We start from the raw sequence: 19,813 nt of genomic DNA, 5'->3' as shown, positions 1-19,813 counted from the left end.
TTTAACTGTATTTGATGTACATAGACATATAATCCGTGTGTATTGTGTAGTTTGATATATTCCTTAGTTCGATGTATTGGTCCAATTATTAAATTCCATATGCCATTGACTGACTCTGATTTAATTGCCCATGTTACTTAGTCCCTGAAATGTTCGATCTTAGCTATATGCTTTATCTTGGTAGGCTACGATTTAAGTAACCTAATTTTAGTCTGCAGACACCGAGAGTGTCTTTTCAAGGCCTGGAAAAGATACTCTTTCTCGTGTTTGTAGGAAGGATAATTTTCCTTGAGAGTTAATTTAATCTTACGTACAATCTGTTCGCTGGACAAACAGATTGTTTGATAACTAAATTAATTCCATTAAAGTTATCCCATAACTTCGAGCTGAAATAAGAACAATTGATGTATTAATGACGAACCATAACCCGTTATGGTAATCGTTCATATATCAATCTAGTTCAGCTGCGATAAATTAATGTAACTGTAACATACAAAATATTAATCATATTCATGATTAATTATTAAAATTCCCTATAGATCATTTGAGCTAATATTAATATTAATATTAATATTAATGTACGACCCATTGTTCTTACAGTTTTGGTGGAGAACGCGACGCATTTCAAACCTTGTTTATGAGCAATAGTCAGTTTCAGTCTGTTTATATGGTTATTAATAATTTTTGCGCATTATGAAATTATGAATTTGTGAGTTAAGTCGCTAACGCGAACTCACTCCTAACTGTCCAAGGCAAAAAGCCGAAGTCAGTAGGCCTAACGTACATTTTAACAAGTTGCTAAAATATGCCTAGACGATTTTAGCACTGTTAAATGCTACGTACACTGCAGTATTTAATATTACAAATGTCCTGTTAAGAGATGAAGAAATATCTCTGCAGTTGATACATTTCTAATATTTGTTTTAAATCGCTGTGAACGAAGAATTCTCACGTGCGTACTACCGGTATTAATAAATATGTTTTCTAAGCGAGACTCCTTATTAAACATAGGCTTTGCATGCATGCTATATCGTTATTGAATTCGTGGTTAGTCCAGTGATATTCAACAAAACGGTAAACTCCTGGTTAACATTGACCTAGCTAATCAATCGAAAACCTAAATACACAAATCATAAAGTGCTATTTTGATAAATGTGTAATATGGGAGTCTAGCAACAGACGGAAAATTCCTGTTGCCCACATTTGAGTATTTGCGGCAAAGAAACCCCGCCATACTCTCCTGTGCAGTATTAATAGCACCAAAAGGTCCGCCGAGACCTCTGTCCTATTTGTGAGTGTTGCAGAAATCAGCGCGTGACGCGAGCTGAAAAGCTCTTAGCGTTTGAATCACATTGAAGTTGTGTAATTCCATTTACTAAACGCCAGAGGGCGTAAGTGTTTAGCAGCCTCAAATTACCCCTTTTGCCCCCTGATTTCCGCCTGCATGAGCGCAACAACGCCATCGCGTGGCCAGTTATCAGATAACGCTCTCTTCACGGCTGAATTCATTTCCCTGTGAATTAATGTTTAAACTCTAAATAACTATTCGCATTTATAGCTTTGCTCGTGCGTTTATTATTTTGTGTTAGACAATTTTCCTGCTTTTGGACTGATACATTTACTCTGAGTTTGGTTCAAACAAGATTTGGATTAAAACTCAGATTAAATCTCAGCCATTCCCTTAGAGGAAACAACGGCACCTAGTGGCCGCCACCCGCGAGGTCGGTTCACTCAGCTCGCGTTTCTCTCTTTTCAAATCCTGTCATGAATTGTTTTATTTCTACTTTTCTCTTTTGATTATTTTTATAGTTATTAATGATACTTCACTGTTATCGTTAATTTATTATAGGATATGATTATGAGCTCCCTTTTTAGACTTTCTTTACATGCTCATTTAAATTTTATTTAAACTAGTTTTGAATTTCAAATTTAAATTGAGTTTCTATTTCAGCCACTGATATTCACTTGGAGGAAACAGCACCATCGTGTGGCCTTGTGGATACTAAGTCGGCATCACTATTTTCCTCCCTTCACTCTTTTATATCGTCTTTCTCTCCTGATTATTTTTATAAATAGGACTGATACTTTAGTGTATCTGGATTATTATAGGATATCATTCCGATTTTTTTTTTTGTTTGTTTTTTTTTTTTTTTTCAGTTTTGAATTTTTAATTTGAATTAAGTTTTCGATTTGCCAGGTTGAGCACAGAGAGGGAGCACGCCCCCTTGTGGTGAAAACCCACTACTGCGGCCTGCCTCTTCTCCTGGGTTCATCCTGCCATTTCATTTTGAATTTGATTTTCAATTTTTATTTATTTTTTATTTTTCCTCCCTCTTTCGGGTTAGGGCATTTTGATAATTAACATTATCATAACTTCCTATTGTTTTATCATTATTTAGTAAAACCTTTGACTCTCCTTTCTACATACATAACTACTCAATTGGTTTTAAACAAGCAAGCCTTAATTCACTTTAAGTTTCCCTTGTTCATCCTTCTGTGTATTTATTGTAGTACTCCCTTTGTGATCTGACAGCCATCTCTGCTTGGTCTCCGGCAAGCGAGCTCACCTGTCCGACGCTACCTGACACTGGCCGTGTGTCTCGGACTCTTCCGAATCTCGTACCTCCGGTTGTGGCACGCCACCCCGACATCAGCAATTTGGCCCGCCAAAAGGTTAAGTCAACGTCAGCGACACACAAGGCAATTTTGAGACAATCACTCGAACTGGGGTCTGCTGAAAGGACCACTCCGAAAGGAGAGTTCCGAGGAAAACTCAATCTTTCCGTGCCGTCTGATGATTGACACCTTGGCGTTGCCACTTTGTGTTTAAAGTCGCAAGTGGTTTGAGTGGGCACACCGTGGTACCGAGAGACGAGGTTGCCCGGGAGCACTGCGGTCAGGTGTTGGAGAACTGTCGGAGAGGTTGACCGAGCCACTGGTTTCCACCTGAGTGGCCTCAATTCACATCAGGTAAACTAAATGTGATAAAACCCATTCTCTTAGTATAAGCCCCAGAATATTAGATATTCCCCCGGATATATTTTAAGTGTTTTGACCCACCTTTCCTCTCCAAGCCACACCCTCTTCCTAGGCTTCCTGCCCCGATAGCCCCACTCACCTGTTGGCCCTATCCTAAACCCTAGCAGTGGTAATAGCTTAGGTCTCGTTACCCTCTCTAACACGTACCGTGTTACTGTTCTGTTTCATTTAATTCCAGACCTAGTCATCACTAGTGTTTTGTTTCACTTTGATCTTTTCTATCCTTTGTTTTGTTGTGATTTGTTTCTTTCAGTTCACCTAAAGACAGTAACCTGTGAGAGCCACCAAAGAAAACTGAATAAGTAGAGCGACAACCAGAGCCGGCGTCACAACACGTGACCCGCCAGGCTACTGCCTGCCAAAATCTCTAGTTCGGGTCCTTCGACCCAAGTCAATTGGCTCCGCTAACTGTCTAACTGTGCATCAGTTAGCCCAAAATTCTCATAAACGGCATAGCCCGTATGAGTATAGCTCTTTAACCTTAGAACAAACTTGCATTGGTCTCTTTGTGTGTGTGCTGTGCTTCTCTCGCCTACAGTGAAGCCAATATGTCCCGTGCATCCAGTCCCGCGGTCCGTCGGGAGCACTTAGCGACATGGCTGGAAGCGACAACGAGCACCTTCCTGCCCAAGGAAGCCAGTGACCTGCAGCATCTGAACCAAACGCAGCTGGACACTGAGCTGGACCAGCTGATGGCACAGGATTCTAGCCAGAGTTACACCCACAAAGAACTCGCCAGGATCACCGGGACCCTAGCTCACCTCCTCGTCGCCCAGGCACAGCTCAGCGAACGGAGCAACATCGACCTGGAGCAGCAAGCCGCAACGCTAAAGCTTCAAGCGGATGAGGCCTGGAAGGACCAGGCCCGGACCCAGAGTCGTCTAGATCAGCTCCTCCTCGAGACCCAGAACCAGCGCGAGAAAGAGGACGCCACAGATCCAGAACTACAGAAAGAAGTAGAAAGACTTCGAAATGCCCTGCAAGATCTGCGCCTCGACACCGACCAAAGAGAACAGTTGGAGAGAGAAACCAGAAAAGAACTCGACGAAAAACTCCAACAAAGTGACGCTCTCCTAGAGAGAGCCGAGACTGAACTAAAAGAAGCAGAAGCAAAAGCCAGGGCCTGCGAAAAACATTTGCAAACGGCCCGAGCTAAAATCAGCGAGCTTACTCTGCAGAGAGACGAGCTCCAAGATGAACTTGACACTGTTCATGCAGAACTGAAACCTTCTTACAGACTGCAGAGTGGCTGGAACGGAGAAACGCACATCACAGAGTTTCCCCTGACCAGCTGGTCCGCACCTTTCAGCCAAGAACCCAGAGCTGAAAAGGGAGATGTAAGCCCACCGCTCAAGACATCACCAGGCAGCTTCCAAGACCATCTGTCAACAGCAAAAGGGGGAGGACCCCTTCAGACAAGCCCCGACAGAGAGTGGAACCACTCTCGACACGACACTGGTAAGCTCAAGCCTGAGCTCACATCAGATAACCACAGTGCATCCACGTCTGAGACAGCAGAGATCCTAAAGGTGCTGAAAGAGCTTCTTCACCAGAAACGTTGCAAGAAAGACAAGAAGGACGAGCCAGACATCTTATGCCTAAGCATAAGAACTGAAACCAAACCGTCTGTCCGCCATCTGACTGAGCCAAGCACCTCGAACACTGCTCATCATCCACAGACCACAGAGCTAACTGTCACATCACAACGTGACAGCATCACCCAAGCTCCACAGCTGACAGCTGCACACCATGAACGAAACAGCACACCTCCTCACACCAGGTACCAAAATACCAAGGTACCAGAAAACGCTGTTCTGTCTAACTGCCTCCACAGCAAGCTACACGAGACCGGTCCTAACCACCCAACGACCGTCACACCTGCCATGCCAACATTCCTGGGCAACCTAATCAAAAAGGGGGTGGCCCAAAAACTCTACCTGAACATCACGTTGGAAGAGGAAGTGAGCATGGAAGCCCTGATCGACACAGGATCAGACATTACGGTGATCTCAAATCAACTTTTCAAGAGACTCCAATTTGAAGCTAAGAGACGAGATCAAACTCTTACACCTCAAACTTGTGAACTGAACGTACAGTCATACAGTCAACATGACATCCGGCTCGAACAGGTAGCCCACATTCACCTGACGATTGGTCCTTTGAGTCTAGTCCATCCCGTGTTCATCTCAAAAATGGACACTTTTCCGTTCCTCATCGGCAGAGACCTTCTAGATCGTTTTGAACCGTTACTGGACTTGAAACAGCTCAAAGTCTGGGCTCAAGTACGAGAACTTTGCCCCCTCCAGTCACAGCCAGACAGTCAGGTCACAACGGTCACAGAGTTCATGGGAACTCCCACAGCCAGCCAAAAAGACACAGACTCAGCACCAACTGAAGGTTTGAATCCGCTACCCTGCACCTTACAGCCCACCAAAGACTTTGACACTTGCTGCCTCAATGTCATGACTGACCTGCAGCGACATGACCTCATTCAAGCCATTGCCAAGCCTGGTGCATTAAACAACAAGCTGTGGTCACTTTCAACCCACCCACCCACCCTAGAGGTTGAAAAGCTTACACACACCATAAGAACTTTACAAGCTCAACTGCCTACTTCAGAGCCGCTTACGCTGGCTCCGCTATTTGAAAAGACAACCATAACTGACATGCGGGCTTCTGACATCCACATAAAGACTTTAAATGCCCACCTCTCAAAAACCTCCAACCACCCTCGCATGCCATCTGACCTCACTGACAACCAGTGCCTCAGACCACTGCATGACACCACGCACATGCTGCGTGTACAGAACAACATTATGAGTTGTGCACCGATTGACATCACTATGCCAAGGCATGTAATGCCACGGCGCACAAAGGGGGATAAACTGCTAATGTTCGTCTATAACGCATCATGTGCTGCACACCGCAACACCAGAGACACTGACGAGACACTGGAGCAAGCGACAAGCCAACAGCAAGATGTGGCAAAACATGGGCCAAGGCGAACTAAACCCAGTCGCCGCCCACAAAGTAAAAAGACTGCCCTGTCCAATCAAAGACAACCCTTGCTGGCTTCTTCCTCCCCTTTCTCTCTCTCTCTCCCTGTTGTCTGTGCCAGGTTGCTGCTGTGGTTCGCCATGCTGTACTGTTTGCCAACCAGAGGACAGCTGCCACCGAGAGAACGACCGAGACCCCAGATCACTGACGGCAGGACCTACCCCCAGCAAGTGCATGTTCGACTCATCCAGCCCCGCCCGGTCTACAGAGCACACCACCCCAGCTCCGTAGCCCAATACATCTGGACAAGTGTCCGACGGACAGAGGACTCCCTCTCTCACGCCGAGGCCAAGGTCGAACACATGTTCAACCAACTTGAGAAAGTGACTGTTGCACAATCGGGACTCCTAAGCACCAACCACCACTCCAGCCAGTTCCTGGGAGCATTGCTCAGAACCGGAGCTGCTGCCAGAACTCTGTTTAACATTGGTGTGTCCAGTGTAAATGCAGCGACCCAGACCGCAAACTCCATGAAGCCGCAGTTTACTGTCTTACAGAGTGACTTTGTCCAGACTCAGCTGGTTACAGTGCCAACGACAGACATGCTGTGGGAGGTTAGCTCCTCCAATGACAGCATAGCCACAGGTGTAATCCCACCATACCTGATACTAAGCCTGATGCTAACTGTGCTGGCTTCCGCCATCAACATGCCAGCTGACTTTCTACAAAAACACCTGGCCTACTCTCTGGGTAGCGCCATCTCACTCTGCTTCGATCCCGAGCAGAGAGAAGTGGGCCTTCTCCTAAATCCGCCTATCATCGAGTCAAGCCAAGTCTACAGACTTACAGACATTCGCAAGGTCAGGTTTTGGGAAAACAACACCCACATCAAGATAAGCCCTCCAGACGTGGTGGCCTACCACGATGGCGACACACAACGGTACTCAGCTCCAAACCTACACCTGTGTACTATGACCAAAGACATTTGTTATCTCTGCCTTAGCAAACCCTTACTCAGAGACAACGCTGAAGAAATCTGCGGGTTGCACCCCCTGGTCAGCAAAGTCACCCACACACAAGCAGAGATAGCAGGTGAAAGGTGGCGTGCTAACGCACCTGTGCACACCGCCACTGTCACTCACGACCCGCATGACACAACCAGCCGTGTCAACATGCTCAACCAGAAAATGGGACTTCAAGTACTGAAAGGGGTCATCCTACACCTTGATGGCCTGACATGGTACCAGCTTCCCAGCAAAGAGTACCAGACAGCACTGAAACTACCATCCTCCAAAAACTTCAACGTCACCTTGAATCCAGGACTGGAACTCCGTAGTGAGAAAAGGGGGTCCCAACTCATGGACATTGCTCCTGCCAACAAAGCCCTCCGAGCACCGGCTCGACGGCCCGTTCTGAACACTTCATCTGCGATCCGAGGCTGGAACGCCGCCGACATTGGGCTGTGCACCTTTGCAGGTAATCAGCCAGACCCTAACACTAGGTTGGTTTCCATCCTGTACAGAAGACTCAACGAGATGCGATACAGCCAAGCTCACGAAAGCTGTGTCCAAAGGTTTCAGACGGAATCCCCAGAAAGGGGGTGTCAAGTCAGAGACCACGCCGAACCTCATCGAGCTGAATCCTCAGCTCCAAGCACCACCTGCCTTCCTACCGTCATGATCCACCTGCTACACGACTGTCATGATTCACCTGCCATGTGACCATTGTGATGATTGTCGTCCGACGATGTCCACACGGACTTCACCGGACGAAAAGGGGGAATGTAACAACATTGGCTATCGAATCATTCGTCGTTGGTTTGAATTAACAAATTCAAATACTCTGTGTTGCTAAAAACATTTCTTCCTGAATACAAAAGCTGGTGCACTTTGAACTCGTGAGTGCAAATCAGGCTTTGGCTCCATAAAGACTGGAACCAGTTGACTTTTTCGACACTAATGTCACCTCAGAGACATTCCAAACCCCCCCTTTCCCCTCTCTGGACCACAGAGAGATAACAAAACTTGAAACCTTCTACACACACACACACACACACACACACACACACAAACATCCTCCTATAGAAATATAGTTTTAATGTATGTAACTCAGATTTGGGTTTGATCTTCCTGTACGCATGTTTTATTAATTCGTTTGACCATATAATTATGATTTTCTAGAGGTGTGGTTTTGAAATGTATTCTTTAATCAATAGTGTTTTAGTTAGAGAGGGTTCACTAACATTCTCTGGCAATCCCTTCCCCCCTGTGTGGAACTGTGTTTTATTACCTAACGGAATGTTAGCCAGAAGAGCAGAATTAGGTGTTCATCCTAGATATTTTATATGTATAACCATTGAAGAAATATGTAAGCCTGAATGTAATTTCTCTTTTTCATGATTGTTCTTCTCTGTGATGGGTTTTTGTATTCTTGTAAACCGTAAAGGAATAATGTTGCAGATGTGCACCCTTTTTAAATCATAGATATGCCATGTGGATCTTTCTAAAGTCCAATCTTCAATGCCCACTTATCAATGTACACCACATGTTGGGTTCATTTTATTCCTAGGTTGTTAGTTTAACTTTTAAGCTTATTTTTACAGAATAATAATCTATCTCGACGTGTACCTTCGAAACATATCTAATTCGGTATCCACGTAAAGCTCTCCTTGTACTGGAACCAAATGTATGCATCAGGATCTGGTAAAATGTATGATACTATTTTTACCCTCGTTAGAGTATAACTGATCACATAATAACGCTGCCATAAAACATGCAAATTAAACTGGGAACTAAGACAAAGACATTTTTCCCGCTTCAGACCTTTGGACGTTCATTGGTTGTTCGCGCGAACAGAGGCGTCAACCCATATTGTCCATAAAAGACCGACTCAGAAAACCCTTCTCACTCTCATGCCTACGCTCTCTCCTTCCTCCTCCAAAACCCAAGTCCGGACCGGCTTCGGCCTGCTTCTCTTTTCTTTTTATTTATTTCTTTTATGTTTTTCTATAGTCTAGTTTCGTTTTCCTCTTCGCCTCTGTTCATTCACGAGCTGAATGAACTTAGCCTGAATCATTCCCGGCAACTCTTTGAAGCTCCCGCGCTCGCACGCGCGCCGGAAGACAGCACGCGCACGCCTCCCCTCAGACGACTCGCGCTGCTTTTAAAGACACGCAGAACCCTGCGGTCCTACCCACCTCATACAAAGAGAACCATATGCCATGCAAGTATCGATTATTGAATTGAACTTATGATGTGATTTCTTTGTTGTGTCTTAAGGGTTACTGTCTGTGATTTTGCCATAGCCAACTGCGATCTCTGATCGCAGATTTTTGCTTTCACTTCCGATCTCGTCCCCCATCCTTCTCTCCATCTCTTGCATCTTCCGATCTCTCTCTCTCTATCTATCTATCTCTCTCTCTCTCATTTTCGTTATTCGTTATCTTGTATTGTTTAACTGTATTTGATGTACATAGACATATAATCCGTGTGTATTGTGTAGTTTGATATATTCCTTAGTTCGATGTATTGGTCCAATTATTAAATTCCATATGCCATTGACTGACTCTGATTTAATTGCCCATGTTACTTAGTCCCTGAAATGTTCGATCTTAGCTATATGCTTTATCTTGGTAGGCTACGATTTAAGTAACCTAATTTTAGTCTGCAGACACCGAGAGTGTCTTTTCAAGGCCTGGAAAAGATACTCTTTCTCGTGTTTGTAGGAAGGATAATTTTCCTTGAGAGTTAATTTAATCTTACGTACAATCTGTTCGCTGGACAAACAGATTGTTTGATAACTAAATTAATTCCATTAAAGTTATCCCATAACTTCGAGCTGAAATAAGAACAATTGATGTATTAATGACGAACCATAACCCGTTATGGTAATCGTTCATATATCAATCTAGTTCAGCTGCGATAAATTAATGTAACTGTAACATACAAAATATTAATCATATTCATGATTAATTATTAAAATTCCCTATAGATCATTTGAGCTAATATTAATATTAATATTAATATTAATGTACGACCCATTGTTCTTACACAGCATTACTCTGCATCATTAGGTACCTAATATTTCATTATCACCACACATTTTAATGCTTTGAAGTACTATCTTAAACAGGTCAACATGAGCACGGTCAACAAGTGGCAGATTATCTAGCGATAAAGCCTCCATCAGAAGTTGCGCAGTAAAGTCCCTGGTTTCATTTCGGACTCTGCCCCTTCCTTGATGTGTAATATGCGAATGTTCCATCTCCTCCTACGTCCTTCAAGGTCCGTGCATTTGTCCGAAAGCTGCTCTACCACCTACTTTAAATGTCCCACTTCTTGTTCAAGCTTGGTTACTGTGTCCGAAGAGGTGGAAGCGTTAGTTTCCAAGCGTGCAATTTTCGAAGCTTGCTCATCCACCGTGAATTTAACGGCCGAAATCGCAGAGCTGACCTCATGCTGGAATGCCGTTATCTCTCCTCGTATAGAGACAGCAAGTTGTTCAATCTTGGAGTCTATTATCTCCCCAATATCCGATTTGATTGAGGTTATTTCACAGCGTAGAGAAGAGATTGCACTAAGAATCGCTGCATTACCCGCGTCCTGAGTACTTTCCGCCGATGCATCTTCTGTAGCAGAGTCCGAGGCGGACACGGCCTGATCCGGTACTTTACGAGGTTTGGCTGGCATGTTTAACTACGAATATCCCAGATCAACAATACTAAAAAATCAATTATAATCAAAACTCTGTTCCTTTCCTAACAATAGAGATTATTAAAAGATGTTCTGAATGTAATGCTATTTGGATTTATTGCGGAGCTGATGTAGAACGTGTGCTACCCGCTCATGTTGAAACCGGAAGTCCTTCGGGGGAGACATTTTAAATCTATACATAAATGATAATATATATAATTATGAATACAGTTTGAGTCAGTAAACATTATTTTTTGTGTTGCTCTTTATTTTTTTAAAGGTTTTATGATCCTTGTTAGTTTCTGTACAAAGCTGTAACTGTAGTGTAGTAGTTTTTGTGTTAGTGATGTTTTACACGTGATATTGTGAGAAATAACAGTATGGTCTTTAGGTAGAGCAAATTTATAGACTTTTAACATATCCTTACTCAAATAATCTGGTTAGGGTTAATATTATACTATAATGTAGTATAGGGTAATATATATTATCATGAAGTGAGATGATCTGCTGATTATCCTGAATGGCTTGTTGAATGAGTGTTGATAGTCTGAGGCTTATCAATATTAACAGATCTGCTGAAAAGACCCTTTATTTCACATCAATAACTTCCTGTTGTCACCTCATTTATTATGCTGATGATATGTAGCCTACATGTATTTCTGTTTAAGCTTTCAACTGTTTTTCTTACCATTATTTATATTTGCAAGAATTGATATTACATTACTTGTATTCAATTCTATATTTCTTGATATCTGACTGTATATCATTAATCATTTACATCATTAATGATCCTATGGCAATCACATAATTAATGAAGCTTCTCCCACAGCAATTCACCAATATTTCCTGGAATATTGCCATCAAGCTGAAATCTTCAAAGACCGAGTTTATTAAAGAACATGAGTGATCCAGAACCCTGCAGAATGAAACGCACTGAAGATACTGAAGAACAAAGAGGTTGGTGTTTATTCTTCATTCAATCGTGATGCTGAAAAACATTCATGTTATACAGCTTCAAACACTTCATCACATTTAGATAAATAGGCTAGTTAAACTATCAAATGGTACAAAAATGTTCTTGTTTGTTTTCAACAAATGGTCTGTAAAGGGAGGTTCATATTTAATTGTTCACATCAAACTAAACATTATTTTAAGGTATGGAGATATATTGATAGCTTCTCATATGCTTAATGTCAAATTTATATAGAGAGGAGTAATATTTTTTTGTGGATTTTTTGAAGGGACAAGAAATCGAGAAATTTATTTGCCCGACCAGACAAGTAGCCTGATTAGAACATCAATAACAAAAAAAGATTACTAGCATGATTGAACATTATCAACTAGACCAACATGGATCAACTAGACATTGATTCTAGGGATGGGGCCGATCCGATCCAGTTTCGGTATCGGGACCGATACCAGCGTAATTCACGTATAGGATTTTCCCGATCCAACCTGCGGAGATATCCGATATCCATGAGTCATGTCTGCACTCTAACGTTGTCTGCTGACATGACTCCAAAAGTGATTCCCGGCCCGCCGGCTTGTCTGCTAGCTGGCTGCAAACTGTGGAATGGATTTCCTGAACGGAGGCGCGGCTCAATGAGACACAGAGTTATGAGACACGCTCCCGCTCGCCACAGTAAACGTGATGAATGGCGACTGTAGACGCAAAAGCCGAATCCCGGACATTTTGGGCGATCCCGAAATCCCAGGCAGACTCGTCACGGAGACTCACTGGTAGCCTAACCTTGTTTTAAACTGTGCTCTCTTACCAGTAGGTGTGGCCTCCTAGGGCATTCCAAGTGCATTCTGGGAGTTGTTGTCTTTCATCCACATGAGCCAAAAATACATTTTCTGGCTTTTCTCAGGCTAGAAAGCTCCAAATTAAAAAAATTCTTCACATTTCTTCTACATAAATGACCTATTTTAAATACACATTCATCTTTCCAGAGGTGAAGTATCCCTTTAAGTAAATATAATTTAATTGCTTGACTTGCTACTCTCTGCTGACTCAGACGACGACATCTTCCGATCCTACGTCGGCCACCGTAGCTTCTCCTTCGAGTTTGCAATTTGAGGGATGGCCATGAGTGACTGTGTGTTTGCAATTCGCAAATCTCACCACTAGATGCCGCTAAAAATCACACACTGCACCTTTAACAGGATTTCCTGTTTTTCTGACTTCCTTTTCTGACCTTATACTTACCTCAAGTTGCCTTTTGGGACATACATACATACATACATACATACATACATACATACATACATATCATACTTGCCTGTTGAGAGAAGTTTATTTCAGCATCATATAAAATAAACAATAATGATAATAATAATATTAAAGCAAACACAGCAGTATCGGAATAGTATCGGCATCGGCCGATATCCAAATTCAGGTATCGGGATCGGATCGGAAGTGAAAAAATGTGGATCGCTAATTGATTCCATACAACTGTTGAAATTAAGTCATACTTACATTTACAAGTTACGTACATTTTAGATGCAATATTGACTGTTTTTGTTCTGTTTTAGTCCTGCTGTAACTTCACCTGCTGGTGTCACTGTTGGACTTTTTAAAAACAAGTGAATTTTTACACTTTTTAATGTCACATTTTTTAATATTTGCGTTTTTATTTTTTGTAATATCTATTATTTTCTCATCTAGTTTTTTTGAGGAGACACTGCCTTCCATGCCTCCTCAGAGGAAACCTCCCTGATCACAACATTTTATAGCAGTTGTCTACTTTGTTACATCAGGGCTCACTTTTATGTCCTTTTACTTCATGATCCTCTTTTTGAATTGTTTTGATGTACTGAAAAGGACATTTTCTCTTTCATTTCAGACCTGATGGAAGAGAACGAGGAGAGTGAAGTCGAGGAGGGACATCATGTCAAACCTGGAGAAAAACAGTTGAGTCGATCAAAGACTAAAAAGAAATTTTTAAAGAAAACGAGCGCCAAGAAATCTTTCACCTGCACTCATTGTGGGAAGAGTTTTTCAAGGAAATATAGTCTAGAGATTCACATGAGGATCCACAGAGGAGAGAAGCCGTTTACTTGTGATCAGTGTGGGATTAGTTTCTCAAGGAACCATAGACTAAAGCTTCACATGAGGATCCACACAGGAGAGAAGCCGTTCTCATGTGATCAGTGCGGGAAGAGATTCTCATACAAAGGAGGTCTTGAAATTCACATAAGAGTTCATACAGGAGAGAAGCCGTTCAAGTGTGATCAGTGTGAAAAGAGATTCTCTAGCATCCAACATCTTCATGCTCACATGAGAATTCATACTGGAGTGAAGCCGTACGCATGTGATCAATGTGGGAAGAGTTTCGCACAAAAACCAGGTCTTACGAAGCACATGAGGATCCACACTGGAGAGAAGCCGTATGTATGCGAACAATGTGGAAACTATTTCACACAGAAACAAACTCTTGATTCTCACATGAAAGTTCATACTGGAGAGAAGCCTTTCAAGTGTGATCAATGTGGGAAGCGTTTCACTCGATTAAGAAACCTTAAAGAACACATGATGGTCCACAGGGGTGAGAAGCCGTTCACTTGCGATCAGTGTGGGAAGAGTTTCTCAAGGAAACGTCAACTAAATATTCACATGAGGATCCACACAGGAGAGAAGCCGTTCTCATGTGATCAGTGCGGGAAGAGATTCTCAAAAAAACAAGGTCTTGAAATTCACGCAAGAGTTCATACCAGAGAGAAGCTGTTTACGTGTGATCAGTGTGAAAAAAGTTTCTCACACAAACAGTGTCTTCATGTTCACATGAGAATTCATACTGGAGAGAAGCCGTACACATGTGATCAATGTGGGAAGAGTTTCACACAACAATCAGGTCTTACGGGGCACATGAGGATCCACACTGGAGTGAAGCCGTATGTATGCGAACAATGTGGAAACTATTTCACACACAAACAAAGTCTTGATTCTCACATGAAAGTTCATACGGGAGAGAAGCCATTTAAGTGTGATCAATGTGGGAAGAATTTCACCCGATCAATGGTCCTTAAAGAACACATGATGATCCACAGGGGTGAGAAGCCGTTCACTTGTGATCAATGTGGAAAGAGTTTCAGACGCAAACATAGTCGAGAGGTTCACATGAGACTTCACACTGGAGAGAAGCCGCATGTATGCGATCGGTGTGGGAAGAGTTTCATCCGACCAGCAAACCTTAAGAGTCACATGATGATCCACACAGGAGAGAAGTTGTTCGCATGTGATCAGTGTGAAAAGAGTTTCCTACACAAAGATAATCTTAAGCGACACATGAGAATCCACACCGGAGAGAAGCCGTTCACATGTGAGCAATGTGGCAAAAATTTTGTTAGGGCATCAGTCCTGAAGGCACACCTGGTAGTTCATACGAGGGAGAAGCCACATACATGTTCAGTTTGTGGAAAGAGTTTTTCATTGCGGCAAAGTTTACAAATACATGAGAAAATACACTCTGGTGTGAGAGAGTACATGTGCTTTGAGTGTGAGAAGACTTTTATTTCAGCAAACCATTTAAAATTACACCAGAGAATTCACACTGGAGAGAAACCTTACAAGTGTTCACACTGCGACAAGAGATTCAGTCAGTCAACAAATCTGAAAACACATGAGAGGATCCACAGCAGAGAGAAGCTGCACACGTGTGATCAGTGCGGAAAGAGTTTCACTATTAAAACTCGCCTGAAGCTTCACATGAAGATCCATGAGGTGGAGAAACCACATCACCGCAGTCTGAGATCACGGTTAGTAGTTCATCTTTATGTGCTGAGCAAACAAATTCTCTTATGTGTAAGTTAGGCACAGACAAATCAGCCTGTAGCCCAAGGCTGGTCGCCCACTGAAGCTAAGCAGTGTTGAGTCTGGTCAGTACCTGGATGGGAGACTCCTGTTAAAACTGGGCTGCTGCTGGAAGAGGTGTTAGTGAGGCCAGCAGGGGGCGCTGCTCACCCTGTGGTCTTTTCGGGTCCTAACGGCTCAGTATATTGACCGAGACATTATACTGAAACAAGCTCTGTCCTTCAGATGAGACGTTTAGCCCAGGACACACAAGCCGGATTTAGGTTTTTCTGCACCGTTGGCTCTAGTCTAGGGTTTTTTCGGCTGATTCGGCATGTATAATCATCAACGTCGGCCTGTCAGTGAGAGAGAGCTCCGATTGGCTGCTCAATTAAGTGAATGAGTCCATAATAGCAAAACAGCGAGCAAACGGTGCAGATAGAAGGCTGTTATAATTTTACATCATCTTACCTGAGTATCCCATCGCTCAAATATTTTCATAGTAATAATATGAGTGGAATGAAGAAAGTGATCGGCATGATTATGGTAAGCAAATGCTGCTGAGTTTACGGTTTGTGTATCTGCAGTCCTAGTTTTGGTTTCGTGTTTTGATTGACGAAAATAGACACCAGCTAATATAGAGAGCTACTTCCTTACATGAACGCACCTGCAAGTTGACAGCCAGCTGTAGTCCTTTTGGTGTGTTTAAGCGTGTGTTTTTTGGCCAACATGTTGGCCATGAGAGGCGACAACACAGTTAGCTTTCAATTCCGCTATTTCTTTGACGTCAGCTTGTTGTGTCCCCACACTTAAATCAAGGTCATTAAAAGTCTCATGGCAATTCTAGTAAAGAGTAGGAGTGTAACCCCGGTGTCCCTGCCAAATTCCCTCCATTAGTTAGGCTACATTATCAATCATGGTCTCCTGATAATCCCCATCCATTAAATTGGCTCTATCTCTCTCTCTTATCCACCTATAGCTTGTGTGTGGTAGGGTTGCAATGGTTCTCTGTAAAAAATCCACTCACGGATCGGCCCCCATTCTGATGACGCATCTTTATTATGGTTTGTTGAAAATTACACGTAAAACAGACAGAGTTCGGATAATGTAGGCTTCTGTTGATGGTTACGCATTCTGGCTTTCCAATACGTTACAACAGCGATGATCAAAAACGTGAATAAACCGTTCATTCTTTGTAAACTTTGTTCAATAGGAGTGCTGCACACTCTAATACGATCAGTCATTTAAGCCGTCATCACTCAGGTGTTGATAGTGTGCGAGCACAGGTAAGACCAGAACAGCACGTTACTATCTGTGTGTAAACTAAACTCATTTAAGCCGAAATATAACTTGCACGTGTGTGAGAAGAATTGTGTGTGAACTCATCTGAAGCACGCACACGGGAAGCCCCATCTCAGACAGCGCGCAAATATTGAGTTTTCTTTCAAGTCTTGCGCTTGAACGGACAAATTCACACACAAATTAGGCCTATGTCAACATGCCTGTCTTGGCAAGTATTCTAGCAAACACAGTCTGTTGTGTCTTAAGTGAACGTAAACCGTCGAGAAAGACAATGCATGTGTATCAGTATCAGTGTCCTGGATCCATGTATTAGCCTATGCCTTAAAGGGACAGCAGCCTAATATTCCTGCTGTCTGTGTTTTTCATATTAATAAAACAACAAAAGACAAGGAAATCACTCACTGCTCTTGATTGAATAGCTTTTGTAACTAATAAGGATTCATCTTCAATTTATACAGTGAAATATGCAGTTATTTTTCATTTGAGTACTTTATTACATTTCTGTACCTGAAAGCTAATGTTAGATCTACCTGAAAATCCTGAAAAGCCCTGTTTATTTTATAAGTATCTTTGCTCAATTGTGTTTGTGCTATTGCTTGTAGTAAGATTATTTTTTCAGGTTTTTTTTTTTTTGACAGTAGTCTTTTTTTCCCCCCAGAACATAGCACATAATTTACTGTACCGAAACCGTGAACCTAACACCGTAATACAAACCGAACGGTGAGCAATGTGAACCTTTGCACCCCCAGTGCCGACGGATAGCGTCATGTGCCCCTAAAACTTGTGCCATGTGCCGACGGATTGTTTCTTGTGCCACTAAATCTTGTGCCATGTGCCGACGGATAGATTAATGTGCCACTAAATCTTGTGCCATGTGCCAACAGATTGTTTCTTGTGCCATGTGCCGATGGATAGATTCATGTGCCACTAAATCTTGGGCCATGTGCCGACGGATTGTTTCTTGTGCCACTAAATCTTGTGCCATGTGCCGACGGATTGTTTCATGTGCCACTAAATCTTGTGCCATGTGCCGACAGATTGTTTCTTGTGCCATGTGCCGACGGATTGTTTCTTGTGCCACTAAGTCTTGTGCCATGTGCCGACAGATTGTTTCATGTGCCACTAAATCTTGTGCCATGTGCCGATGGATAGATTCATGTGCCACTAAATCTTGTGCCATGTGCCGACAGATTGTTTCTTGTGCCACTAAATCTTGTGCCACTAAATCTTGTGCCATGTGCCGATGGATAGATTAACCCCCTGAGGTCGGCTATCGCGCAGGCGCGATAGGCTCGTTTTTTTCCTTATCAGTGAAAACAAATAAATAAAATAAAATATTACTTTTTATCTTATATGCTTGTGTTATACATCACTCGATCCTGTTAAGTGTGTATTATTTTTGTGTATACTCACAATAAAAACAAAGTGTTGTGCTTTTCGCCAAATAAAGAAAAATAAACATGTTGCGAGTTCTGCCTTCTCTCTGTCAGTGTAGTCCATTCTGAAACGCGTCCGAAAATGAACCATAACTCAGCGAATACTCAGTCAAACAGACATACAGACACACAGGCATGAAGCTTGAATTCTCTTCTTTTAAATGAAGTAATTTATATAAAAAACAAATATTCTCATCTTGTGAAATCTGCATTAAAAGAGAGCGATTCCAGTCGAGCTAATTAGAGCTCATTCAGATGTAATGTGACCCCGCCCACGGAGAGCGCGCGCTATTCAAACGCAAATGTCTGAGGCAATCCACGCAAACTGTGAACGCCCACATCAGCTCGAGAAAACACATCAGATCATTGTACTTGTTTACACAGTCTCGCAGCGCTGTGAGGAATAATACTATAATGGAAAATTTACCTCAGAAGTACGAGGAGCAACAGATCCGAGGCTATGGAATAATGTAGTAAGTTTTTTTTTCATTCTCAAGTGCGGCGCGTATCTGTGCATGAATGAATGAATGAACGGCAGAGATGCCGCTGTTTACCACAACTGGCAAAAGACGGTTTGAATTTGAATCGTTTCTGTCTGTGAATGTTTCGCTTTTAGCAAACTGTATTGCTATAGGCTACTGAGTAAAAATCGAGTGAAATATGTTGAAATAAAATGTATTTGTATAAGCAACGTATTAAACTGCAAATTAACATGTATATTTCTTATAATAAAAACGAAAGTTACTATGTTACAGACATATGAAAGACAACATTTCATTGATTAGTTTTGGATAGATTATACATTTTTACTGTAAAATATCTGCCACCTCAAATAAGCTTTTGTTTGCCAATTTTTGCTCATATGTTAAATATAGTATGTTTTGTCAAAAATAATCAAATAATATGTTATAGTGTTTATTCCAATGTAGCCTAGGCTATATTCAAGTAATGAATCCTTAACTTTGAAATATGTATGATAAAATGTATACTTTAGTTTTTACAAAGAAAGATTACACTTGAATTGTTGTTGTAATTGTAACCTTTTTAATAAAAAAAAAATACAAGGTAGATGTAAACAAACTAATAAAAGGTAAATATAAGCCTTTTCTTTAAATAATTTTTTATTGTGTTTTATTAGTGACAAATTTGGGGAGGATAAATATTCCAAAACTGAAAATACAGTATGAGAATTAACTGCACAATTACTAGACATGTTTTCCTTTTGATATTATAGGCCAATTTGCAAGCACAATTTGTGGAAAAATAAAAAAAACACGAGATGCTTCCAACTGTTGCTCTTGCATTCTTTCTTGTGACACACCTGAATGAATGGCTCATTAAGTATGTGGGCCCCATTGTCTCCAGGTGCGAACCACTAAATATGCATCGTTGACGCCCACTCCGCATATTGCCTTTCCAGACAGAAAGTGTTTTGCAAAATTTAAATCAATGCATTGTGTTATGTGAATGATTAGGCAGGATAATTTTCACATCATTTTGAAGAAAAAACTCTAGGCGATGACATCCATTAGTCAAAAGTCTTATTGACACATATT

The 19,813-nt window shown here is 42.0% G+C and overlaps 2 protein-coding genes across 2 annotated transcripts in view; one reads left to right on the top strand and one right to left on the bottom strand.

Moving 5' to 3' along the window:
- Nucleotides 1–19,813, bottom strand: part of LOC307161679 (uncharacterized protein) — a 396,018-nt gene that overhangs the window by 107,700 nt on the left and 268,505 nt on the right. The window lies entirely within an intron of this gene.
- The window catches only part of LOC307161665 (uncharacterized protein), a 54,260-nt gene that overhangs the window by 15,434 nt on the left and 19,013 nt on the right, over nucleotides 1–19,813 (top strand). The window contains exons 2-3 of the mRNA XM_079876536.1: nucleotides 11,557–11,684; nucleotides 13,574–15,485. Of these exons, the coding sequence (XP_079732662.1) occupies nucleotides 11,627–11,684; nucleotides 13,574–15,485 (1,970 nt within the window). The 5' untranslated portion in view covers nucleotides 11,557–11,626. The remainder of the gene's footprint in view (nucleotides 1–11,556; nucleotides 11,685–13,573; nucleotides 15,486–19,813) is intronic.

Source organism: Squalius cephalus (genome assembly GCF_949319135.1).
Source record: "Squalius cephalus genome assembly, chromosome: 7".
NCBI classification, from domain to species: domain Eukaryota; kingdom Metazoa; phylum Chordata; class Actinopteri; order Cypriniformes; family Leuciscidae; genus Squalius; species Squalius cephalus.
Note: the sequence above shows the minus strand (reverse complement) of the source record. Positions and strands in the feature narration are given on the sequence as shown.